Source organism: Anneissia japonica, unplaced genomic scaffold, assembly GCF_011630105.1.
Source record: "Anneissia japonica isolate Jap-2015-1 unplaced genomic scaffold, ASM1163010v1 scaffold288284_len1145801_cov181, whole genome shotgun sequence".
NCBI lineage: Eukaryota > Metazoa > Echinodermata > Crinoidea > Comatulida > Comatulidae > Anneissia > Anneissia japonica.
The window spans coordinates 424304-451757 of record NW_022712730.1 but is presented as its reverse complement, the minus strand read 5'-3'; the positions used below and the strand labels follow the sequence as shown (position 1 = coordinate 451757).

The window sequence follows — 27454 nt, the reverse complement described above, 5'->3', positions numbered from 1 at the left end:
GGGGCGCTTAACCTGTCCGGTGGGGGACTTAAGCCCCCCTGGCGCCGCCACTGCCTAGGTTCCCTCCTCCCTTTGCATTAAAAAACATCAAATGATGAAGTTCACCAAACATATGCTTGAATGCTTCAGCTTCAGCGGAGGACCCTGTAGGCCTAACAGCTCTGATAGGAAACCCCCTTCCCCCTCTTATGGAAACCTGTTTATAGGCCTCAAGAGTTTGACACTTGTTTACCTCTTTCTCTTGCTGTTTGAGCTGTGCTTCTTTCTCCTTAACTTTCTGTACAAAGATGTGTCTCATATCATCCTCTCTCTTTTGTAAGTCATGCAAATGCTGTACACGTTTGGTTTCGTAGGTTTCTTGTAAGCTGGTAGAATAAATTACAACCGAAGACAACAGTTAAAGAATCATTAAACATAACAACAGAATTCTAAAGACATACTTTCAGTGAGATGCTTTTTGGTGGTGAACTGGGCAGTAGACCTGGAGACAGCCCCCCCTCCCCACCTCTTTTTCAAAGAGTGTACTTTAAAGAACACAGTACACTCTTTGGATAAGTGCTCAATGTACTTAACACTTTATACCAACAGAAGGACTCTACAGGAAATATCTTTTCACATCAATAACAAAACTGAAAATGAAAACATACTATGGCAATACAACTAAACAGACATTAGGTCCTAAACCCCTGCACACATTATCACATTTTATTTGACAAAAAAACATCTGACATACCTAAATATGGTTATGATGACATCACATCATGACCAAATATAGGCAAATTATGACTATATATGGGCATACAACAGTTATTTGTCAAAGAAAATATGATAGTTGTGGACAGTGCTCAGTCTAAGAGACATTGTTTACCTGACTGGTTTGTTTCCTGGCCCTTTGTCTTGGAATCCCATTTCCTCCAGCTTGCAGCAGCGGTATAGTTCATAGTGACTTGTATGAGTCACTTCAATCAGATCTTCCATATTGGTCCTTATCAGCATCTCCCGCAACTTCACAAAATCACAATGATTTTCATTCTCCACTAGGAATAGAAATATATTCAATTAAACAACACAAATCTATAATATTCTCTCTTTTATAATATAACGGTATTTTGTTCTATCTATGAGTTCGGCAAAATTTCTTTACGCAAAGCATATGCAATGTTTGGAGTGTATTGCCATCCTGTGTTAACAAATCAAAGACCTTCCTTATTAGACTCCAATTCATGTTAGATTCAAGGTAGGTAGGTAGATTCATTTAGTGAATATGAAAATAAAAAAATCAGAAAATAACAATACAGATCTCCCTCCAATTAAAGACCACTTCCCAAATTTGCGTTGGTTCACAATTATAACAATGAAGATAAAGACATTACAGTAGTTGTTAATTTGGGACCACAGCAAAGTGACCTTTAATTGGAGGTGGTCTTTAATTAGAGGGAGACTTGTATTATAAGCAATGAGTGGTCTTACCTAGTACGGTTCCCCAGGGGTATTGGCGCCCACGCACCATCTTGTTTCCTAATTTGATCTCCTCTGTGCTGCCTACCACAGCAAATGGAAGATGACCCTGTATTTGTTTTTAATTAATTAAAAACATTGTTAAAGTAAAAGAAACAGATTAAGCAACGTGTAGAATTGAGATAAGTCATAATCATTCATTTATGATAATCATTTAATTAAATTAACATTAATTAACTTAACGAATTACTCACGTTCATTGTTGTGTTCAGTCCTGAGACTGCTTCATCGTCAGTTGGAAATTGGTAGATTTGTACGCCATTTGTTACAAGTTCACTCATAATCTATTTAAAAATAAAACAGACAAATATGTTACCCTTTGAGGTATATTTATAGCACTTAAGGTTAAGAGGAAGGAGGCTAGGCAGGTGTTGTGGATGTATGGAGCTGGCTGATGAAAATGAAACTATGGGAAGGACTTGAAAGGATGCCAAGTTGGTGAAAAGAGAAGGGGTACATGTTTTGACATGAATGAGACAAACACAACTTCATTGTGTAGTTACAATTAAAATAAATTAATATTTTATGTAATTATACAATAAGCCATAGTTCTTGTATATTTGCCCAAATTCATAAGGTTCATAAATTAATAAATTCTTGACGTATTAACCCTGCAATTGGGCAGCACAAATTCTAGGCTAATAATAATGTAATAATAATAATATTAATAATAATAATTTCTCTAAATCGGATTTAAGGGGGATATATTTTGTGTTAAATTTTCCCCTTAACATCGTTTTTTTAATTGTTCTCTAATTCCTCCATTGTCTAAGTTCCCCTTAAAGTGGGTTTTAGTAACATCATAATAATAATAATAATAATAATAATAATAATAATAATAATAATAATAATAATAATAATAATCTTATTATATCTTTTGTACCTTGATCTTAAATTTGTGAAGTTCACTTTTGGAGATTGTTTTTTTAATTTTTCTCTAATTCCTCCATTGTCTAAGTTCCCCATAAAGTAGGTTTTAGTAACATAATAATAATAATAATAATAATAATCTTATATCTTTCGTACCTTGATCTTAAATTTATGAAGTTCACTTTTGGAGATTGTATCCGCCTTGGCTATGACCGGGATGATATTCACTTTACTGTCTAATTTCTTCATAGTGACCAAGTCCAGAGACTTAAGTCCATGTCCAGTAGGGGCGATGAAGTAGAGGCAGGCATGGATTCGTGTGTCGTGGTACAAATGAATTGAGCGACGGATTTTCAATTCCTCTTGGAGGTAATTCTCAAATTGTTGGTCAATAAAATCAACAATTGGCTTGTAACTGAAAAAAAAAGGGAAATATATCTGATTTAATCTTTTTTTATATTGGTGTTATCTCAAATGTACTGTAAATCCTAAAAAGAAAAAGTGCCGTTTTTGAAAAAGCAGTGCTCTTGAAATAGCGCCGCACTGAAGCCTCCAAAAATGTTATACGAACTGCTGTGCTTACTCAAGGATTTAAGGTATTAAATATTCAACAAATTAAACCTACCATTTTCAAGCAAAAAATCTCTTTATAGAAAGCATAATGTTACAACTAATTTAACAATAACATTAAACGTTTTCTTTTATTATAATACTTTCGGTCCCAACTCCCGAATGCAATCAAGATAACGTTTGTGCCAAATAAATTTGCTACCAAATAAGGAATATATTGGCATTTCAAAAGGAAAACTGATTTTAGAGAAATCTCAAGGCACAGAACATATGAACAGCCATCTGCTATGAAAAGTAGTGCATTATTAATATATTATTATATATCCTATCAATATCTTATTATGAATACATTATTATATCATTTGCTTTTTAATATTGTTTAATGTATTTATGCATATCAAATAAAATTGGCACAACATCTTATTAGCATACTGTATAATTAAAATATAATTAGCAAAATATAAAATTAAAATAAAATTTATGCTCTAATATACCTACAGTAATTATGTATCAGCAATTTTGCAGTAAAGTAAAATTTAAAATCGAGGGTTTTTAAAGCGTGGATAGGGAGAAAAACATTCTGCTGATATCTTGTAAAACTGATTTTTCTAAGACATGAAAAGCTTATTTAATGAAAAACATGCAAGCGGTTAATGAGATACAGCCTTTTTAACAATTAAAAACTTGGATGAAAAGGTTGAAAAAAGGGTGGTTACGCCCCACTTTTTAAATATTCAAAATCCGAATATTCAAAATCAGTATATATCAGTATATATATATATCATTGTAAATCCATGTGTGTTCTTCAAATTATATATTAGTCGTTGAAACAAAAAATTATGACAACAAGGCATGTAGACTGTTGAACACTGTATTTATTTTCGCTTGAAATTTTCAGACAGTCCTCTGGCCTTTATCAGCTTTACTGAATGCACAAGATTGGCTGTTGCAAGTTGTATACTGTACAATATAAGCAATACAATAGTGATGTAGACGATTATAGGCCAATTATCTAATAGTTTATGCTGTAATATACATACTGTTTTCTCCGGAACCTGGCTTTAATTAAAAATATGTCACTTGTTTGTATTTCCAGGTAAAACATTTATTTAGATTACTTATCTAGGAATAGGCCAAGTGTTAAGCCCGGACTTATTTGACAAAATCATGTGACATGCCTAAATATGGTCAAAATGAGACCATTTATAGGCACCTCATGACTATATATGGTTGCCTCACCTCTCTTCTTTATTGATTTGATCTCCAAAGCCTACCGTGTCCACGATAGTCAACTTCAGTCGTACATTGCTTTCCTGAAGCTCTATGGAAAGGAAACATTCACCTTATTAATTTGCATATTACTAAGTACAGACTCTGACATGCCCAAAATGGTCAGGCTAACATCACACCATGACCATATATAGGCACCTCATAACTATATATGGGCATACAACAGTTACCTTATTAATTTGCATATCATAAGGCCCAACTATCTCCCTATCCATGTAACCTTAATATCACCAATTGGAAGATCACTGATACTAAGATCCGTGATAAGATATTTACGTCTGCCCCACTTCCTTTAAAGCAGACCAGAAAAAAAAAAAAACTAAATCAATGCCCACATGGAATATCATACTAAACTTCTCAATAAAAATAATTTTTATTTTAAAGTTATTTTAATACCTCCTGGCTTTAAGCCATTTGAAGTCATTTTTATGTAATTAGATCACAACAATTCTTATTATGGTCTAAATACATAAAAATGCCTTCAAACTGCATAAAGCCAGGAGGTATTAAAATACTTTAAAATAAAAATTATTTTTTAACCTTCTTGTATAAAGCATATATACAGTAAACCAATATAAATATTTCTTCATAGTTCTGCCTTAGGAATTTAATTACTGTTAACAATGGAAATTAATATCAAATGATCTTTGATAATAATAATCTACAAGGTAGAAAAACCTCCACAATAATTTTAGAGGACAAGTCTGTGGTTAGTTTACAAAATACCACAATGCAACAAAGAGATGATGCCTAAAAGTAAAATAATGAAATGAGATACCATGCCTATACACAAGTAATAATAAAACTCAGCAAAGATTACAAATTATCATTTAACATCGATTAACAATATCATAATTTGCATATGACCTTATTAGTTTGCCATCATCAAATGAGTCATCATTTGCTAATTAGCATAAGGATTCCCTAAGGCAGAACAAAGTCTCACTGTGGAGGAACTCATGCATGTCACTTTTCTTTGTGTTTAAATCTAAGAAATTCTCTACTATAAGTTACAATTGTCCAGCAAATATTTCTGAGTTGATATGATCTGAGGCAACTATATTATATGAATCATTCTAAAGCTATGGCGTTACTTTAGTGGTCCGATTAACCAGGTTAAAATTCTATTCTTATTATCACTTCTATACGGGAAGTGAAAAACCTCATAACCACCACTGTAATTCTTTAAACAATGAACAGTATTGTTGTTAAAAGTAATAAATTCAATAACAGATAAGATAGCTGCCTACATAAGGAAATATTGACCCAAAAATTATTGTAACAAAGTTATTATTTGTACCCTGTTATACCCTGTTTACTGAAAACTTCTGAGAGTATGTGGGGAAAAATGTTTTCTTTATTAATAGTAAAATTGTTAAACTTAGAAAACACCTAGGCAGAGGACGAAATATGTTATTGACGAATATGACTATGATTTGCACGATGCCTTTGAAGTCTGATGTGTTTCCCGCCATCAAATGCTCAGCAGGCTTAGTTTACAAAAAAATTGAACATGGCGAAATGGTGAGCACCTTCTTTTCTCAATGCGCACTACATACAGTCAATCACTATGGCTGCGCAATCGTTTCCATTTTGAAGCTGATACATTTATCTCTCATGAAATAGCAAACATATTAATATTTTCCACAAAAAGAATATCGAATTTAATGAAACATTTACATGAGCTTTGAAAGTATAGTATATTTCAACTTCAATTTCCATAAATTGGATAAAATTTGATAATTCTAATTTTAACAGATATTAATTAATAAATGATTGAGGATTATAATAAATTAAGTCATTTTAGTTTATTATAATCCTCAATCATTTATTAATTAATAAATGATTGAGGATTATAATAAACTAAGTCATTTTAGGGTTTAATGAGGGTTAACTATTTGAAAATTCAATCCAAAATCAGAGTAATTTTCAGTTTTACGCTGCCTTAGCTTTATAGTCGAACCAATCGATCTTTAGACGAAATTATAATTAACACAGAAGTAATTGTTCCAAGAATATTTTGCGGAATCTGTTCCTGAAATATACACATAATAACATACTAAAAGTCCAAAAAAAATCCAATCAGGAGAACATTGTTAATTATAAAGATATTTAATGGGTTAAAATCAAACGTTTTATCGCATAACTGCTGTGCTGAAACATATAAACACATGTCGTGGCCAAGTTGTTGCTAACGAAAAAATGTGAATGATTAAGTAATACGTCCACGTGCGATCCAAAGGCAGGGAACACATTGGTTTGTCGCGTCAAAGGGATCTGTTGCCAAGTGATCTCCATCTCAATAATACCTCCATGATATAACTATAGTACATCATTTTAAATAACTTAAATTTTTTAAATTTATTTTTCCTAAGTGTAAATTCTGTCAAGCAAAGTGGCTCATAGACTGCTACAATCTCAATGGCCAGTGACCAATAAAGTTCAAAAATACAAAGGTCAACACAAGCTTAGTATAAGAGCTTAGCAAGAACTCAGGATGGCCAGGTCATCAAAGATCTGAAACAAAACAAGTCAACTTGAACACTCACCATGTGTCTTGCTGCTGATCTCAACACCAGGTAAATCGTGTCGTGTAGGTGTGCTTTCAAAATGTGTGTTGAATAGGGTATCCATCATGGTCGACTTACCAAGTCCTGTTTCACCTATCAACACAAAAATAGGAAATAATTTAAAGGAAAAAGTATTTGTTTATTTTGTGTTAAAATTATTTTATTTATATATAAGCTTTCTTTTTATAGAATCCTCAGCATGCTCAATTTCAATTTATCATTATTATTATAATTTTGCTATTGTTTTATATGTTTATTTGTATTTTTTTGTTTTGTATCGTACTTCTTTAAATGTACTGAGAGTCCCTCACAAATGATTAGCTTTAGTTGAACGGACTACTTCCAAAAAAACATTGTTGAAATAAAATAAATAAACATATTAACACAAATGAACAAATCAAAATGTTTACACCACAATAAAGTAGTATTGTGACCTGAGGAAGAGTGGGCCATAAAAGTATTCATGCTTCACAACGGCCCAAGAATACAAGTAAGATACAAGTAAGAAATGACACTTACCAATACACAGGATATTAAAGCAGAAACCCTGGGCAACAGATTTGTTGACCAGTTGGTCTGGCAGACTATCAAATCCAACATGGCCAGATAAATGTAGGCTTCGCTCATCTTTTGGCTTTGGGGCTGGTGGAGGTGGTGCCTACAACAAACATTAAAACTTTTTGATATAAAAAAAACAGGTGTATGTCATTCAACATACAGTAAGACCCCTCTAGCCTAAGGTAAAAATCAGGCTGCTAAATGCACTTTAAATCTCAAGAATTATATTTTTTTACATGATTATTGATGGTAATCAGAAAGAAAACAATACCCCTTTTTCTGATCAGCCCCTCACTAACTCTAGGGTAGGGTGCTTTTCCAGTGTAACCATCAACATCCACTAACCATCAATTTAACTTAAGTTAAGGTAGCCTATGTTAACTATACTGTAAATACATTTTTTAGCCAGTTGCTCACCTAGGAAGTTAGGAATCAGCTGATATAAGTACCAGAAAAAAAGTGATTTGAGGGATTAAAAGCTACAGTTTGTGTGTGACCTGCGATGAATTCTTAGTGATATGATAGTAAGATAATGTTTGGAATTAATTATTTTAGCATTTATAGCACTTTTTACAGGAGTTTGCAGCACTTTTACTCCCTGGTCATTGGATACATAGCCTAGGACTATAATAGTAATAATTATTTAAATACTATATTTATAGGAGGAAGGCCCACTACCATATTTGAGGCCTCCTGAAAACTAGAAAATGAGTGTGTACAATACAAAAAAAAAAAAAAAAAAATTTAACAAAGAATATCTAATTAAATATTGAATAAAAATAAAACATAAAAGGCAGTTTTAATAAACTTAATATCCTAATCAAAGGCACAAAACTCCAAGACACCAAAGATACGAGATATTCAATTCAAGACCAAGGAAAAGGAAGGTGCATGTGGCAGCCTTACAAACCGCATTCATTCAATCATGTTCCCGTACCTATTCATCGTCAACGTGCGCCTAGGCCTAGCTAGCCTAATCTAGACAGAGCGAGGGCCTAGGCCTACATTTTACATGACAAGTTTATGAGTTATCTATTGAAAGACAAATAACTATACAAATACAGTAGTAAACATTGCATCTTTAATTACATGTTATTGGTTGAAAATAATATATTGAAGAGAGAATTGACCTTTTTTACCTCCTTTTTGGGTTCTTCTTGTGCTTGTTCTAGTGTCATCTTTCTTTCGACCGCTCCCTTCTTTAACACTGCCCCCAAGAGTCTCAAGACTTCTTTTTTTTTCGATTCCTAAAATAATAGAGAGGGCAGTATATTATTACTTCTTTCACTTTCTCATCAGGGGCAACACTAAAATTAAAATAATTACGCATTTCATAGTTTTTAAAATTTATTAAATTTATTTACTTGTTTTTTTTAAATGTTACTGATAAAGATTTACTCCAGACTGGATTGCTATAGATATTAATATTCATGAATTTATTCCTTTGGTTTTGCTATGACTATACATTATTAAGTAATTAAAAGTTACTGTAACATCAAATTTGTCGGTGGCATCAAACAGGAAAGTGGCGCAGTCAATCTTAAGTTAAAGAATTGAACATCACCAGGGGCGGATTTAGGGGGGGCGGGCTGCCCCCCTAAATCCGCCCCTGGTAAGCTAAAAAAAAGAAAAAAGAAAGAAAAAGAAAAAAAATGATAGCCCACAACGCCTCAAATGTTATTTTCGGGCGTCTAGAACACAAAAATTTTGCGGGAGCATGCCCCCGGACCCCCTAGGACATTGTTGTCTCGATCGGCCCGAATTTGGCCCCCCTTTCGGCCACCTTTTAGACATCTCTGGATCCGCCCCTGATCACCGACTGAAAAGTTAATTTTAAAGGAACTTAACTAATGGGTAAAGAGGATTTTGAGTTGATAAATAAATACTGAATATAATTAATTATCATAGGCCTGATAATAAAATCACGTATGCAGCCGTACATAAAATATAAACAAATACTATAATATTACTATACTATTATTGTTGATAACATTTGACTGTCCATTCATAATAAAGTACAAATAAAAATGTCATCTTATTCAATAAATAGCATGGCGAATATACATATCATCCACATTTCAATTATCACCATTATTAATTGCTAAAGGTAGTGTCGACGATGTTCTGTATATTTAAAGCGCATTTTATAGTAATGATGTAAATACGTGGCGTAAATAAATACAAACACTTCAACCAACCGAGCTAGCTAGCAGAAATTATGGCAGCTTTCTTGGTAAATTGCCTGGGAGTGTATTACTATTAAGCAATTTTCGAATAAATTTGTTACTGAATTCGGAAACAATTACGCATTGGAAGGCTTACGAAGGATCATAATTTAGCAGCTATGGCCGATGAGGAGACGAAGGAGGTAGTTTCTCAGAAAAAGGATATATTTGCTGACAATATGCCTGCATCGGCGAACGCCTCGACGAAGGTGAAGTTCGGAATTTTGATAGGGTTGATGGAAGTGAAGGAAGTTACAGACAGGGATATTTTTGATACAGTTTTCAACCTGGTAAGTGATTAAGTTTTACATTTTGTTTTTATGTGTAGTTTTGATATGCACTGATGCAATTGTAGCGTAAGTAACATTGACAGAAACGTGGGCATCTACCTAGCCTAGCGTTTTTTACCTTGATGAGTCTGTGTTTATTCCAGGGACGGATTGCTTTTCAGCTGCACGGAAGCAAATTGGATACGCCGGGTGCTGCGGGCTAAGCCAGTTCTGACCCTTCTTCAGCTACAGTACCCTAGTTAGCCTAGGCCTAAGCTTAGGCTTAGTCTAAATTTTGTTAGGCCCTTGCCTACTCTCCTATGCATGGACTATATAAATTGACATAAGGCTAGCCTAGTAGATAATACTCAGTAAACTGACTGGGGCAGGGGAGGGAAATCATAAATGTGGCCATAGGAATATACTCTGACCATTTAAAAAAAATTTAAATCTGAGGAACTGATTGGTGGGGCTTGCTGGCAGTCTCGCTATCTTAAATGCACTAGCCTATGTTATGTTAAAAAATATTAATGTTGGGAAATGTCTGATGATAGTTACCGATTACTTTTACTTTCAAGAAATTACTACTAGGGACCAAGAAATTATTTGGCAACACGGCCGGGATACTGCATCTACACCTCTAGGCCTAGTATACAGTAGTATAGTTAAGTTTATGTTATTAGGCTGCAATTAAACATTTTTGAATGAGATTGAGAAAGAAAAATCCTCATCAATAAACAGTTTGTTATTTATCATTGCCGTAATCCTTATATTGGCTTGTTTTGTAATCCATTTAAGGATTTTTGTTGTAAAGTGAAAACTATTTTTAGAAAATCTGTTTCTGGTTGGAATTTTATAGGCTTGCAACTTCCATTGTATATTTTTATTCTTTCACATTTCCAAACATCGCTACACTTGTGTTTACAGCGCATAGAGACTTTTGTATTTTGCGAGATGTAAGTTTTAAACCATTAACCAATTACTTATTTGGTCATTTAAATTAAACCATTAACCATTTAGTTATTTGGTCATTTAAATGAGCCATTCAGAAATTCAATTAAATTAAAGGTGGCAGTAAAAAAAATAAACCGACAGGAATAGAAACCTAATTGGCTTCACTGGCAAATTTTCAATTATGAATGTATAAAAAAATTTTGCAATAACATAACTTGCGCTTTGTTCAGTAAGTTTGAGCTTTTACCTTATGGTCGCCATTTTTAATGTCTCCAAGTACTGTAGAACTACTGTAAATTGGAAAAGAAATTTGTTATGCTACAGTAGTTGCTCATCAACTTTTGAAATAACAAATTCAAATTGTATTAGTGATTGTATTGTATTTTGTTGAAAAGTTTTAAACATTTTTAAGCTTTGTAATCCACACTCTTTTTTGCCCCATGTGGGATGAATAAAGGTATTTTGTATTGTATTGAAACAACCCAATGTTATCTCCATGCATTAAATATTTAAAATTGAAGCTTTAAATACCCTTAAATTTGCCTGCAAGGTAGCTGTTTCAGCTATGTGACCATAGTGAAGTTAAATATAAAATACTAAAACGCACAGTTATTCCAATCAAATTTCAAGGGGTGGGATGCACAAGCATATTTTGAAATAACATACAAGATTACATTTTTGAGTACTCAATACTGCAATAACATGCCACTACTCAAACCAATTATGCAAGAATACAGCCATTTTAGATCTGAAAATACATGATCTGTTTTTTCTTGCCTAAAATTTCAAGAAGCAACCACAGAATTAGATATAAATTATAATTGAAGATGACCACTATGAAATTCAATGCCGGCTGTATTAACTTTTCTTTCGTATGCAAAACATATTATAATTATGTTTTTCATGGTTGCAGCTGTTTTTCTTTAGCAAAACATATACTTCAGCAGATTAAATTTCAGAATATATTTATTTTATAATCTTATAAATATAAATTGAATAGGACCATTAATATCAATTCATAATTCCTAGCAAATTTTTAGTTGGCAAAAAGCTTTTACAAATTCATTAAGCCTTGTTAAACATGTGACATGCCTAAATACAGTAATGATGACATCACATCTTGACCAAATATAGGCACATCATGACTATATATGAGCATATATCAGTTCAGTTATCTGAGGGCATTTATTCTTCCATTGACATTCTTCACTTTCAAATGCAATCCCATTGTGATATGCATTCCTTAATGATCTATGAATATTCATGAGATATTTTGAACCAATTTTTTTTAGTATACTGTGTCACATTTCTTTGCCATAATAGCAATTTAATGTACAGTATAAGGCCAAGCAGAACCAAAAATTAGTTTATTTTTGCTTTTCAATTATTTCAAGTATTTTGATTCATTTAGGAGAAATAAAGTCATAATACCAATATAAGGCCAAGCAGAACCAAAAATTATTTTATTTTTGCTTATCAGGTATTTCAAGTATTTTGATAGATTCATTAAAAAAAATAAAGTCATAACAGTATAAGGCCAACCAGAACCAAAAATTAGTTTATATTTGCTTCTCAAATATTTCAAGTATTTTGATTCATTTAAAAAAAAAAGTCATACAGGTAATACCCATTTTTTATCCATAATTATGGTATGGATAAATTTACCGTGCCTCACTATATATGATAGCATCTCTACTTTGGCCTGTGTATAGCAGATTCCATTAATAAAACTGTTATTACTGAGCATAATTTAGTGTGATGAAAAGTCGTCAATAAAATGGGATCTTCTCCTTTTCTTTTTTATAAGTTCAGACAAGAAACTAAACTATTTATTTATTAACTTACTTATTTTAATTAATATATATATATATGTATATATAATATATATATATTATGTGTATGTTTATCTATTTCCTTTTGACCCCGACATACAGTACAAGTTATTAAAATTAATTATTCATTATAATAATTAAAGTACAAAGACACTGCTACGGACAACATGAAGTGATATCACACTGTTAATTTTAATAAGTGAAAGTTAAAATTATTATTTTTTACTAGCAATCCTTTGTAAAATTTAATGTTTTACACTGCCTGATTATTTTAATCCTTTATTAATCTTCTTTTAATTGTAGAACATGCAAATCTTTTCAGATAATTTTAATATTAACACAGGCCTAATTTTGACATTTTGAATTTTGTTATTCCGATCTGCATCACAGCTGACAATGTATAAACTCTTATACTATTCTTTGATTAAGTTTTTACAGTTTTCTTACCTTTTAAACAGTTTTTATAGAATTTAAAAGCATTTACAAAATTTAAAGAATGATGAAAATGTGTTACAGCACTCAATAAATTGTCTTTTTCACAATTTTTAAAAAAACATACAGTGTAGATGTGACTTACAGTCATCATCTACATTGTTGAAGCAAAGTAATCAGAAATATTTAATAATAAATCTGAAAAGTTCAAACATGAACAAATTAGGCTTCTGTCATTTTCAGCAAAAAGAATTTACTATTTTTACAGTTGTGTGAGTTGCTATTGGCATTTCTTTAGTCCATGATATACATGCTATATATCAAACCAAACTTCAAATTAGTCTTTAGACTGTCACAAGCATGGTGATACATACTCTAACAGATGATTGAAGATACAGTAAATACGGAACAGTATCCTTCACTTGTATATCCAAGACGTTTCTTAACTAATTATATGATTTCTGCATTTGATAGTAATTTTTTTTTTTTAACTTTCAAATTTAATAGTAAATTATAGTACAGGTATGAGAGAAGCTATGACAGTAGAAAACAGGGCTTGTATCTCAAATAAATGAATTAAGTAAATACAAATTTATATTAATCAATAGAAATGATAGATTTGTACTCATTTGTAGTTTATAGAAAATGTGGGCTTTAAATTTAATGATACTGTACAAGATTTACAAATTTAATGTAATTCAATTATATTTAGGCCTACATTGTAGATACTATTTCTAAAAAGTAACTACAATGATTTGATATAATTCTTAACTAATGTTTAATGTATTTTAATGTACAAACAAGTTTCCTTGCAAAACATGTTGAAGTGAAGGACAGATATAGAATTTTATTTTTATTTAAAGAATGGTATAAGACTCTATTGTATTATTGAATAAATACAATTTACTGTACAGTACTATATCACACAGTGTGTAGTGCTATTATACTTAATATAATAAGCCTGAGGTTAACCACTATTTTAGTGGCAACAAGTCCATTAATACTATAGTGTAACCTCCACGATGCTACAGTATGACTAATCTATGCTTTTTTTTCATTAAAATATTATTGTCATTATGGGTGCCCTATTTGGAAAATATGTAAGTGAAAAAATTTAGTTGGTGGTTTATGATCTACTGTAGGATTCCATTGATGTTATGTTGATAAAAGCAGAGATCAAAGTAATAAATAGTTATGAAATGAAACAGGATAAACAATACCAACAAGTTGTGATCTATAAAACCTAGACTGTATGTGTACTTAACCTACACAGTAAATAAATCAACTAAATAAAAATTTAGATAAGTAAATAAGAAATGTTAGATTTGTACTTTTTTTTTTTGAAAATTTATTTGCTTTAAATTTAGTGGTGCAATATTAGCAAATTAATTGTGACTCAATTCTTTATATTACAATGTACTGTACCATTGCTAAAAGTAACATTCTCTTTAAATGTGTGATAAGTTAGGCGAGACTTTTTTATACATTCTTTAACGAAAATAATGATGATTAAGAATAAAAATTTTATTTTTGGCGAATTAGTGCACCCGTTGCCACGAAAAAATATAAATTTCAGGGAAAATTAACTGTTTTTCTTTATGTTTATTACACCCTCCACTGCCTTGAAATCTCTCTAAAAAAAATGTTCTTCCTAATTAAATTTCAAGCATTTTTAAATGCTTGAAATTTAATTAGGAAGAACTTTTTTTTTTGTTGGTTAAAACCATCCCATACACTGTTTACATTTTGCTAATAAAATTTTATTTTTATATTTTCCTTCTTCTGGATAATTTTGGCAAAACTATTTGTTAAATAATAAACAAAACTTTATTTTTGTTTCTTTTTTCCACCCTCCTCTGATGATCTTTAAAAAAAAAAAAAAATTTGTGAGACAAGGTATAAAAAAGTCTTGCCTTTAAAAATGTATTCTCATTTAAACCATAGCAATGCAAAGCTTTAGCCGGTGTTAAGTTTCTTCTTGTGACACACTTGAGGTTTAGTAGGTTTGTCAGCACGGATATGTTGTCACAATATTGGCCAATTTGCATGCATCATTAATTATACGATATCTAATATTGCTCAAGTCCAATGTTGCAATTACATTGTGTATTTGATTTCTTTCTTGATAGGGCCAAAGAAAAACATTTTTTCCTTTCTCTACTGCATCATTCTTTTGGTCTGCCTATTTTTCTTTTTTATGCCTGGTAGGCCTAAAAATGTCATGACCATGTGTATAGTGGTGGCACAAGACCCATCCCTCGTTACCCATGTCTAGTCAGTCTAAAAAAAAACAATTTTATGTCTGTAGTTTCGGCATGATGTTTGCTAAAACTTCTCAGAAGAACTTAAAATGCCTTAAAATTGTTCAGTTTTTCTAGACAGCAGCCAAAGAGTTTTGCCCTTACAGCAGGCCCCAGGGCTTCCTCTTTTAGGACAGCTTGCACTCAATCCTCGCATTAAAATCCGATCAGGCATACAGTAGAATATTGAGAGTCTAACCTCAACTTCAAGAACAAAGGCCAATACAACCACAGCTGAATATCGAAAGCCATAGGCTTCATCGAACCAATCCAGCAGACATCGATAATTATGTAATCCAGAAAGACATGGATTAATAGGATTAAGTTCATTAAATATCCATTTCTAAATTGATTACCGATCCATCGTCAAGGATCCATTAAGCATCTGTGTTTTTATAAAGCCTCTTGACGTTTCTTATCCCTAAGCATCAGTGTCAAGTTTGAAGATAACAGTTCACGCCACGTAACATTTTGAACGTGTCAATAATTTAAACATTGTGAAGTATTTGACGAAACACTTAAACCTATCATGACGAGCTGATTCGGTCAGTTGCCTGTCCTTCAGAAAGCTCAGCCGAATGCTCAACATCATCTATCAGCGGCGTATAGGCGTGTTGATGTGTTTCTTACCGTGTAAAAAATGCTATCAACGGCGTGAAGAATTTACCCGTTGTTTTATTGTCCATTGATTGTCTCGCACATGCCCTTATATCTCATATTGCAGCCAGGAGATGCAAATTATGCCTCGCTGATTATTTAAAATAGGATGCAAACTACTTTCTGGCTATGAATTGAATTTACTGTAAGTGCATAGAGTACAAATCAGCTATACCTGAGCATACTGTAAGGCTGTGAGCTAATTAGAAGCCTTATCCATTTAATTCTGGTTTCATTGATATGAATGATCCTTACTTATACAATCAACATAATTTCAATGCTTTGTTTTCTTACAACCTACTGTATTGAATAAACAACACAGTCCGCATGTTAAATTCCACTTTCTTTTTACTTTGTTTCATGAATATTAGTTAAATTTAATTTTTATTTTAATGTGTGAAGAAGATAAAATAAATTATAATGGTACATACCATAGATACCATAATTATAATTATGTTTTCTATTTATTTATTTATTTTTTTAATGTATTTGTTTTATGTATTTACTGTAAGGAAGTGAAAATTTACAGTATGTATAGCACTAAACATTGATTTGATATCCATGAAGACAATAAACAAGACAGAGTTAGCAGTATTTATGAATATGAATATTATTATTAATTTAATTATATTATTATGTTAAACAGATAAAGTAACAAGTATTATCCCAGATTCCCATATTCATTTTATTAGTCAAAATTTTTATCAATAAACTATATATAATTAGTATGTATGAATATTATTATTAATTTAATTACTGTATACTATATTATTAAAATTATTGTAAGTAGTTTAGGAAACATATAGTTATACTGTAGTATGTAGCCAGCTTGCAGCACCTCTTCGTTATGGCCTAAAGTAGAGATAGGAATGCTTCATTGATTAACCTACCACAATGTACTTTAAAATCTCTAGGGTTGATGTTGATATCTTTAACACTATTAAGCTCAAGGCTTGACATGGCCAAACATTATCCTGAACGGTCTCGGTGTTTAGTCTCCAAAATAAGTTGTTTCACTTACAGTGTGTTGTTTGTACAGTAAATTGGTAGTTGATACACTGTACTTTGAAAAAGTGGTCTCGAATATTCTGAATGGTATTTTGTTCTGAATTCGCATAATGACCAGCAATTTCTAGCACATGGTTTCCATGGAGTCGGCCATCTTGTCATCAGTCACTGGTCATTACTTGTCTGATGGTTGGTGGACTCTTATCCACCGTTTTGAAAAAGATTTGAGATTTCTGTATAGGATTCTGCAGTATGTTACACTGTACAGTTTATCCTCCGTTTCAAGTTCATGTGGTCTTGGTGTTTGTCTCCAAAAAGAGGGTTACTTTGTGTTGTTTGAAGGTAATTACACTGTACTTTGAAAAAGTGGTCTCGAATTTAATAAACAGCTCTCAAATTTAAGGGTAAACCTTAATTTACGCTTTCGATCCTCACAAACGACTTAATACAAACTAAACAATATTTTTTGGTCTTAAAACAATGTACACGTAAATTTTTTGACTGTATGCTTAATATCGCGACCACATTGCACACGTTGATTTGGAGTCCCAGCTTCAGTATCATGGTAGATTTCATGCCAAGATCCTTAACCTAGTTCCAATGGCAGAATTAATCAATGATGTACATTTAATTTTGCCTACAGTAGATACTGTACTGTAATGACATTGCGTTATGTGATCCTATTGATTGATATAATGAGTTCGGTGTCTTAAGTCTGTTTGAATTAGTATGTCATTTGGTAGATTTCAGTATCTCAATCTTTGTTATCCTCTTCTTTCATGTACTGTAATATTTAGTTTGTAATTATTATGTAATCCTAGTTAAACCAACATAAATGTTATACCATCATGGAACACCCTTGGAAAATTTGAATAGGGCTAGTTATTTTGTTAATAGGCCTTGTTTACAAACTTAGGCCAAAAAAATAAACAAAAAAAACAAACTTTTTAGTCAATGCCTACAAAATTTATATTCATACCAGAATGAAATCATTCAGAGGCTCTTCAGTTTGATTGCTGTTTTAGAAAATACATATTTTTAAAAATTTGATAACATTTGTATCAGGGGTTTATTTAAGAATTTGAGTAGCAGGAGAAATTTGAAAGTAACAGGAGAGTAAATTGAAATAGGCAGGGGTATAGGGGGGCCGCCTAGGCCCCCATCGCGGTCCAGGGGCAGAGCCCTGGTCGGGGGACAAGGGGCGGAAGCGCCATTGCGCTCCAGGGGTTTAGAGTTTTTTAAGCCCATTTGATGGCATTTCTCTACATCATTTTTTTTTTAAAAAGTTTTCAGAATCAACTATGAGCTGAAAAAAAAGTTGATATTTTTACAGGAACATCGAAATGAGTGCATACTATTGCAAATTAACTTCGTGTAGGTAAATAAGGTTTTTACAGGCCTGTTGCGCTATTTATATTGCTGGTTTTTGTATTAATTTTTGTACAGCATTGATTGAAGTAGCCGGCGAAAACATCGTAGTAGCCGATCGAATGCGCCGGCCGCCGGCTCTTAAATAAACCCCTGTGTATTAAGGCATATTTATGATAAATAATTAATACTTTATTTCAGGCAACATTAAACACCATGCATAATTAACTAAGAATAAATATTTAGACCTATTGAAGTCAAAAACAGTTTTTTTTTTATAAACAATAAAAGAAAACCTAAAACCACTAACAGATACTAACAGCTGCTAAGAAATACTATGTATATAGTATATTATACAAACCGGTAATTGGGGGAAATATTATAGCTAGGTGAATGTCTGAGCATGATAGTGATAGTTAAATAATGCCGTTCGCTACTCGCAGTATTTGAATTCGCATTATAATGAAGAAACCATCAGTAGAAAATTTAATGTCTACTAGGCTATCCATCGACAGTATAGCATTACACATGTTTACTAACCTCAGAGGAGGAAGGCAATAAAATGAAAACTAAGCCTTTTTATATGTTCAATAAAAAAAACCAAAAAAAAAACCAAATGAGATATTAAAAAAATAAATATTTAGGTCATGTTCATCAATTTGTAGGCAAATTAAAAATCAATTTTGTTTGTCTTCCACATTCTTCCTTAAGCTCCGTCCAGATTATCATATTTTCTTTGACAAAAAACTGTTGTATGCCCATATTTAGTCATGATATGCCTATATATGGTCATGATATGCCTGTATATGGTCAGTGTGATGTCATCATGACCATATTTAGGCATTTCACATGTTTTTGTCAAATATAATTCTATGTGAACAGGACTTTATTTTGTTACTTTCTTGATATTTTTTAAATTTTTTTTAATAAAAAAATATTTGTTAGTATTATGATTTTTGCCTGAATAGCATGACCTCTGCTTTGACCTGTGTGTATCAGATTTCATTACAAATGCTGTTACTGGCAGGAAACGACTTCATCTGAAGCAAACTAACGGCAAGAAAATATTAAATCTTCCTCAATTTTTTTTGGATGATAAACTATTATTGGCCTGGATTTACAATGACTGTTGCCTACTTCAGGTCAAACCAGCTCAGTCTTTTAATCAATAAACATTTTCAGCTTGGTCTAAAATAGTCTCACCTTTCAAATCCCATTTTAATTTGCAAATCTGCTAAATATGTTTTTCAAATATATGAGGCATGCAGATGCTTTGTATTATTAAAAATTTAAAAAAAGAGATTTATGTAGGTGGTAGTTTTTAAGTAAAAAAATATTTTTGATGTATAATGTAGTGTGTTTGAATGAAAATACTGCATAATGAATTAAATGAAAATATAAAATGAGATATGAATATTTATTTAGTATGATTAATAAAAAAAATAAGTCTTGGAGGCTTGTGTGGCGAATTGAATTAATAAATAATTATATGTTTTCGGTCCACCATGTGCCAAGTTACAAATCTCAATTGACTTTAGGCGATACTTTGTTTATACCTTGTTTAGCGCACATTCCTTCACCAATAAATTTTTATTTTTTATTTTCTCCCTCTGGATGTTTTTGCCAAACCTATTTGCTAAATTAAAAAACAATTTTTTTTTCTGCCTTCCTCTGATAATCTTTAAAAAATTAAGTTCACGAAACAAGGTGTAGAAAATGTCTTGCCTTACCTTGGTTCCGAGAATTACCGTATGGATATTTATAATCCAAATGGTTCTTTTCAGAACCTACTGTAGGTAACATCAATTGAGATTTGTAGTGTGTGCCACATGGTGTCCCCAAAACCTGATAATTAGGATTTATTTATATAGTACATTTTAAATATGAGCACACATAGGGTGAACATTAGAAAAGCACAACACAAGACAAACTAATAACAAAATTTTATTTGGCCTTACACATTTCTTTTCTTTTTATAAGAACACAATTTATAAGAACACTGAGGCTGAAATTGCTTAAAAATAAGACCAGAATAAGAACAGATTGAGGCTGTTACAGTACAGAGGTTTTTTTTTTATTATAAAAAATAATAATAAAGAAACAAATACAGTTATCTGTACCTCTTGTGTGTAGGTGTGACTATTTAATACAAACTCAAATAATTTCTAAGTCAAACTTATTTTACATACCAAATTGTTGTATTTTCAATTAATTAACAATCTGTATAAAGTCAATTTTTATCCAAGTCAAACAATTTTTCATTGGCATTTTGGGTTTCGACTTAGGCAAGTTCAACTGTATACCCTCTATACAGCACAACATTCATGCTGCTGCAAAATAATAATTTTCTATCTTTAAAAAGCGTGCAAAATAAGAAAATTTTGAGCCTGAAGTTGGCAAAAAAATAAGAATACTGAGCCTGGGCAAAATTTTACTGGGTCTTTAAAAAACAAGTGTACTGTGTAAAGCCAACTGTGCTCCCTGTGAGCAGCAGACGACGCGATGTCGTCTGCTGATTATTGGTGGCAGTCTGAAGAGATCATTATTATAAACCATCTGGTGTGCGCGCATCGTAATGTTGCGTTCTCCACAGAATCGCGTCGACCGACAACCGTTTGGGCGCACTGTGTATTGGCTGATGTTTGCATTTTAAGTGAATGATAAATGGCGGTATTCCAAAAGAAATTATTCCAACTGCTCTCATGCCCTAAAGATATATTAGCATGTGAATGAGTAGATAATTCAGATGACGACTGCCTCTTGCCACTTGTAATCAACATTATGAAGTTGTGGATTTTCGATAGATTCGATAGGTCATAAGAGCCAGCATAATTGTCTTTCTCGACGGGAAAAAAACCTAATTAAATATGAAAGCACTTATTTGAATGGTTGTCGTTTTTATTACATTTTGTTTACATCATCAAATTGAAACAAAAAAAGAAAAACAATGAAAATTTCAGACACACATCGTATACCGTAAAAGATTGAAGATAGAAGCAATGCTCTAAAATATATGCCGTACCAAACATGATTTTTGTTTCCTACGCCGCTTTTGTTATATTAGAGATATATTGTTCTATTTTGAATAAGCGCCAGAAAGAGTGTAAGAATTAAACAAATATAGCACAAGTAATGATAGAGTTGGTATTGTATCAATATGTTAAATGATCGAATACTACGGTATTCAATTCAGAGTAGATTTGATAATGTATTTTTTAACAAATTTCGTTGAGGCAATATACTTGAGTCCATTTATTGATATACTGTATGTATTGTAAAAACCCATCATCTTTTTATAGCTCATTTTATTATTAGTTTGAGTGATTTTAGCTGTCGATACACAGCAGCTCACCATTCCAGGCATCAGATGTCTTTCCAAACTTCATTATCTCCAGCGTCCATCAACGAACAATGTTGACGCTGCCTCCTGCAATAAGCTATAATTGTTAATAATTGCTCTTCTTCCGTACAATCTTATTTGTCTTATTCAAACTCTGATTGACAGATGTCAAAACATCAAAGCTTTACTGTTGTCTTAATGAGTTCTCTTGCGGTAGAGAAATTCTTCTAATCACAATATAAGTATTAATTTATACATCTAAGTACTTGGCATATATCTAGGCATCTATGTTCTAGATAATTACTGTACTCCATTCTAAGCACTGAGATGCACAGTTTTACACTGTGTTTATTGGGAATTGTCAGCAGAAATAATTCGCTTAAAGATTTCTGATAGGATTAAGAAGTCAACCGTCACACATTTATTTATTATATTGATTTAAACTTATCTAGATCGACCATGGACCATATATTTTTTGCTTTTTCCCTATTAATTAAAAAAATGTAATTAGTCTGTTTAGTTCAGATAAAAACATCACCCAAGGACATTTTGTCCTCAAACATAATCTATTTATTATTTTAACTTTTTAAATACAAAACGTCAAAATTGAGATCATTTTGTTCAATCTTTCGCTATCAAAAACAACAAGTTGAAAGAAAACGACTGCCGTCATTACGAATCCCTATATACACGGTCGTCAGTTAGGACAGCTACTGTAGCAAAAAATCATTATACAGCACATTATTATTATAGGATATAAAATAAGGAATACTTTATATTTTTAATAAGTTACCACCAGAACACACAACAGGACAGTGTAGAAAAAAGGTAATGTGTTTAAATTTTATTGATTTTCATGTCAACTACCCCTTGGGTGAACCTAATACTGTATATTTACCATTCTATAATGCCGCTTAATTAGCATTAAAATGTTATTTTCATGGAAAACATCAAAAACCCATTTCATTTTAAATGAAGTGATTTGTTGCGTATCTCCGTTACTTGCTACTACTGTATGTTAATCTGGAATGAACTCTACCATCTGGTAAAGGATGCTGCAAATTTTTAATGCGACACAATATTAGCTTGAAAATTCATGTTTTTATCAATTCATTGCATAGAGTATAAATACACTATCAGACTCAGTGAATGATGGCCAAAAAACCATTCTAAAAATATCTACCATTTTTTTCTGAAGCTGTAGATTACCACAGTGACTGCTTTCCAATGATACCTACTGTAGGTGACAGCATTCGTGTTTTTGAACTAATTATTGACTGAAATATGTTTGTTAGACAGAATACAGTAGGAGAGTATAATAGGTTTGAGTACAGTAGTTTAATTTTTAAATTCAATTATCTTAATCTTATCTATTATGTTATTACTGTTTAATAAAATCATTATGATTAGTGGGGATGGTCATAAATATGCTGAAGACAGTGATACACTGTAGAGAGTTAGGAAAATTATTTATAATATTTTGGGATGTGGATTCGAAACTGTTCATAATAATGGTCAAATAATGAGATTCCATTGTGTGAGCACATAATAATAATAATAATAATAATAATAATAATAATAATAACAATAATATTAATGATAATAACGTTAATAATAATAATATTAGTAATAATAATAATATTAATAATAATAATGATAATAACATTAATAATAATAATAATATTAATAATAATAATATTAATAATAATAATAATATTAATAATAATAATAATATTAATAATAATAATAATAATAATGTTTGACATACTGTAGAGTGCATATTGTGGACACTTCTATGTGCAAACATTATTACCTTGGTCATTGGATCTTGAGCATATACTGTATGAAACACATACTCAGCTCCTGGGGAGAATTCCATAATGTTTGCAGCGATAATCAGTATTTTTTGGGGTTTGAACCTCCAGGTACCCACCGCTTGTACTCCTACTACCTAGGTAGAGAGAGACAACCGTAAGTAAAGTGGCTTGTACACGAACACAGCGAAATGCACAGCGAGGGATTGAACCTCTGACCGCAAGGTCGAGAAGCAAAACCGCATCCGCTGCGCCATACCATTCCTAAGTATCATATTGAGACACATGATAAATGATTGATTTGTAAATCAAATACAGTGCCAGAAATTAATAGAGACATTTATGTGAAAATTCGTCAACAGAACAGGAAGTATCATAAATGCCAATTTGATGTATAAATTTAGTTCTATGCTAGAGAATTTAACTGCATGTATAATTAAGTACTGTACAGTTAGAATTATATTTATAGTTTACAGTAGGCCTACTCTAGTACTACTGTTAAATCATGCCTCCATGGTTAAATACATTGAACGTTTATTGACAGTGACATTAGCTGGTACTGTAGTAGAGAATGATTTATTCCCAATTACTATAATTAAATTTAAATTGTATTCCAGTATATCTCTCTTGTTTATATGCTGTAGTTTAAAAAGAATATCGGTTTATAGATTATTTTAATGTTAGGGATTGTTTTTTAATGCAAGCACTCAGCCAAATTAGTAAGCGTCTACTGCACAATATGCAAATGATAGGAAGTTATATTCCGTTAAGAATATTGATTGGCCTGGAAATCTTTTCCTTTATAATTTAAGCACCTAGTCCTGTCATAAAATTAGTATTTCAACTTTTAGCTCATCCAATATTTAATTTTATTTTTTTTCATAAAAAATCATTTACATTAATTGTATTGTATAATGAGGTCATGCTTTATATCACCATAGTAACATCAGGTAGGTGAAATTTAAATAAAGAATTAATGTGAGGCATGCTTTGTGTTGTTTCTTTTACTTCAGTTGTGACAGGAATAAATCAAGCATTGACGATTCTCTATTTATCTGTTGTCAGGGATTCAATTTAGCAATTCATTAGGAAGGTACTTTGATGATGAGATTAAAGTGGTAATTCCATTAACATTATAGACTGTACCCACTGTTGTAAGTCTTCCCTGATGACACACTGCTAGTTGTATTCTGTTGATTTGGTTTTCCTTAGGGATGTCAATTGTGTGCCGTGTTGATCACCAACAGTCACCAACATTTTGTTTTATTTCAACAAACAATACTGTAAAATATTCCTCAAAAAAGAAATACCAATATTGAGGATCTACACTAGAAGAAAGCAGTTTCTTGTAAGACACATACAGAAATGCACAATAAAAAGAAAAAGTGATACAGGATTAAGTAAAACCTAATATTAACATAAAGACAAAAATACAGTCTCTTGTTAGAATTAACATCCTTGCAGATGTTTATGGTGTTGCCAATTTTTGCTACTTCCTCCTGTCTCATAGAGTATTTTCCTGAATATCAGATATCTTAGCTGCTTTTTCTATTCCTTGACTTATATACTAAATTTCCTACTGTATCCTATATCCTCAGATGTTGAAATTTGGTTGCTTCTGCTTCTCCCAGTTTCATGTGGAGAGTAGTGACGTATGTAGGGGATCCGCGAAATGTTGCTCATTCCCAGTCATATCCCACACTCAAGTAGTTAAGTATCATCTTATGCGAGGTAGTGTGCCTCCCTTTCCCACGTTCATCTTTGCACCCTATCAAGGGCCCCCCCCCCACCATTTTAAGTTAGCTTCTTTTATAGCATATTGAAGATTTTGCAGAAGCTTCCTTCAACTGTCAATAGAGTGCTTTCGATTTCTTCGACGACGCAATGCTAGATCAAAATCACTCATGCGTGATTGTCCTACCAGGCGTCCCACGTTCTCTGCATACAGTACGTTGATTTGGCCGAATTGTCTTAGAATCCACGTGATGAGAACTTAACTTTCTCCCATGCGCAGAAGACTTTAAGTGATGTCCTTACATTCTACATGCTACCGTCGTTGTGCAATAGCCTGATATCAACTACTGGTAACATCTATACTGTAGTACTAGATGAGACAATGAATGATTATTGTTTGAGAACATTTTTCAAATATATTGGAATTTTAAAATTGGAAATCACTAGATGTGTTACTATGGCAATGGCTTTACCTGAAGAAGCTGAAATGCCTTTTTTAAACAGATGTTCGGTTCTAGAACCAGGAAAGGATTATTTGTCTGAAGTGTCTTGATTATATTTTGAACAAACAACCAAATTAGTTATATATAGTCCTTGAATGTATTTAAAAGATAAAAGTTAAGACATGGATGTTGTACTGTACTTGTGTAAATTGACTTTTTATCAAAGTGTGTTAATATAGTATATACAGTACCTTATGAATAATAACTTCTATTCAGCTTGTCTTTAACTATGAAGACCACAATCTAATTTGCATAATTGTGATATTAATCATTTAACCTCATTTTGTATGCCCTTGGGATTAACATGATTATCATGACAAAAGAAAGTATTTTGATGTGTTTTTTGTTCTGCAGCTATTATTACTAATATCTCTAGCAATTTTTAATATACAAGTGCTGTTAACAAGAAGTTGTAAATTTATGTATTTTAATACACAAGACAATTATTTTTAATAATGTTTGGAGAAAGTTGTAAAATTTCATTTTTAAATTATCACACATCTATGATTGCTTTCTATTTTGGTATATTTTTATTTTTTTTGTCGACAAAAGCTAGACTAGTTGGCTAGATTATTATAATAATGAATCCGCTAACCTCATACAGTATTCTTGTTGCTGGCGAGCAAAGATCTTACAATTTATAACAAGATAGCGTTTTCTGTGGTTTACTGTACGTGTAGCAAAATAGAAGCGTCCTTTCACGCAGAAAGCAATAGAAAGTAATTGTAATTGAGAGAGGGCATCCTAGTTGTTATCATGGTTGTTGTTCCTGAATTTGCACGAAGATTAAAAGATGTCAAAGTTGTAAAGTAATTGTAATTGCAAGAGTGCGCCCTATACTGTGTCGTTAACAGAATTTGCACGCAGAATTCGCAGAGAACACTATCTTGTTGTAAGATTTTTCCTAGCGAGTCAGATAGGCTTGACTTAAGCTGAGCACTCACGGCACGTGATGGTCATCGGCTGACAAGATTCTATGGGGAACTCAATGCTATGACAGATCGTTTTTAATGACGATCCGTTTAGACTGCCACTGACAATCGGCAGATGGCGTCACATCGTCTACCACTCGTAAGTAGCGGAGTTGGATTTGACTGCCTTACGACGCAGTGATTGCACAGCTTCAGTTAAATTTGTAGTTTTATCACTGTTTTGTCCAAATCGACCAAATATAAATAGTTGTATCTTTTCTTTTACCCCCAGCTTGTTGGAGGCGAATTTGACCTTGAGTGTTCTTTTATCATTGATGACCCTGAAAATGTCAATCATCTACTCGAGCTCATGGGCCACTGTCAAGTCACATTACAGGTAAGATATCCTTATACACAAGTGAACACATCATTTAGACACATGTAAACACATGTGGTTACATATGGACATGTTAGGGAGAGCAGCTCAGTGGTAGCATCAGAGATTTGCTGAGAAGGGATTCAAGGCCCATAATGGGGTCCACGGTCCCCGACCAAAAGTCCGACACCCAATGGATTTTATTGTGCCATCTTGTCAAGTGACAATAACGAAGAACAAAGAATAAGGTGGCTGACAGGGAGACAACACCTACAGTACCTCAATCAACCATGTTTTAAGCAATTTTGAGTATGAAATGGCACTCTTGGACTGTAACTATTAAAAGTGCTTCTTC

General features: G+C 32.1%; 2 protein-coding genes across 6 annotated transcripts in view; one reads left to right on the top strand and one right to left on the bottom strand.

The window, feature by feature from the left end:
- Nucleotides 1–8611, bottom strand: part of LOC117108130 (septin-11-like) — an 11544-nt gene extending 2933 nt beyond the window's left edge. Inside the window, exons 1-9 of one of the 2 annotated variants that reach the window (XM_033250082.1) lie at nt 8516–8611; nt 7338–7476; nt 6798–6911; nt 4198–4279; nt 2545–2803; nt 1713–1802; nt 1471–1567; nt 869–1037; nt 233–365 (exon numbers count right to left, since the gene is read on the bottom strand). In XM_033250082.1, coding sequence (XP_033105973.1) covers nt 233–365; nt 869–1037; nt 1471–1567; nt 1713–1802; nt 2545–2803; nt 4198–4279; nt 6798–6911; nt 7338–7476; nt 8516–8554 — 1122 coding nt within the window. In that variant the 5' untranslated portion in view covers nt 8555–8611. Of the gene's footprint in view, nt 1–232; nt 366–868; nt 1038–1470; nt 1568–1712; nt 1803–2544; nt 2804–4197; nt 4280–6797; nt 6912–7337; nt 7477–8506 lie in introns of both variants that reach the window. The other variant, XM_033250080.1, reaches the window with a different exon arrangement.
- Nucleotides 8612–9569: 958 nt separating this feature from the next.
- Nucleotides 9570–27454, top strand: part of LOC117108127 (neurobeachin-like) — a 59228-nt gene continuing 41343 nt past the window's right edge. For all 4 annotated transcript variants that reach the window (XM_033250075.1, XM_033250076.1, XM_033250078.1 and 1 more), the window contains exons 1-2: nt 9570–9891; nt 27016–27120. In XM_033250075.1, the coding sequence (XP_033105966.1) occupies nt 9721–9891; nt 27016–27120 (276 nt within the window). In that variant the 5' untranslated portion in view covers nt 9570–9720. The remainder of the gene's footprint in view (nt 9892–27015; nt 27121–27454) is intronic.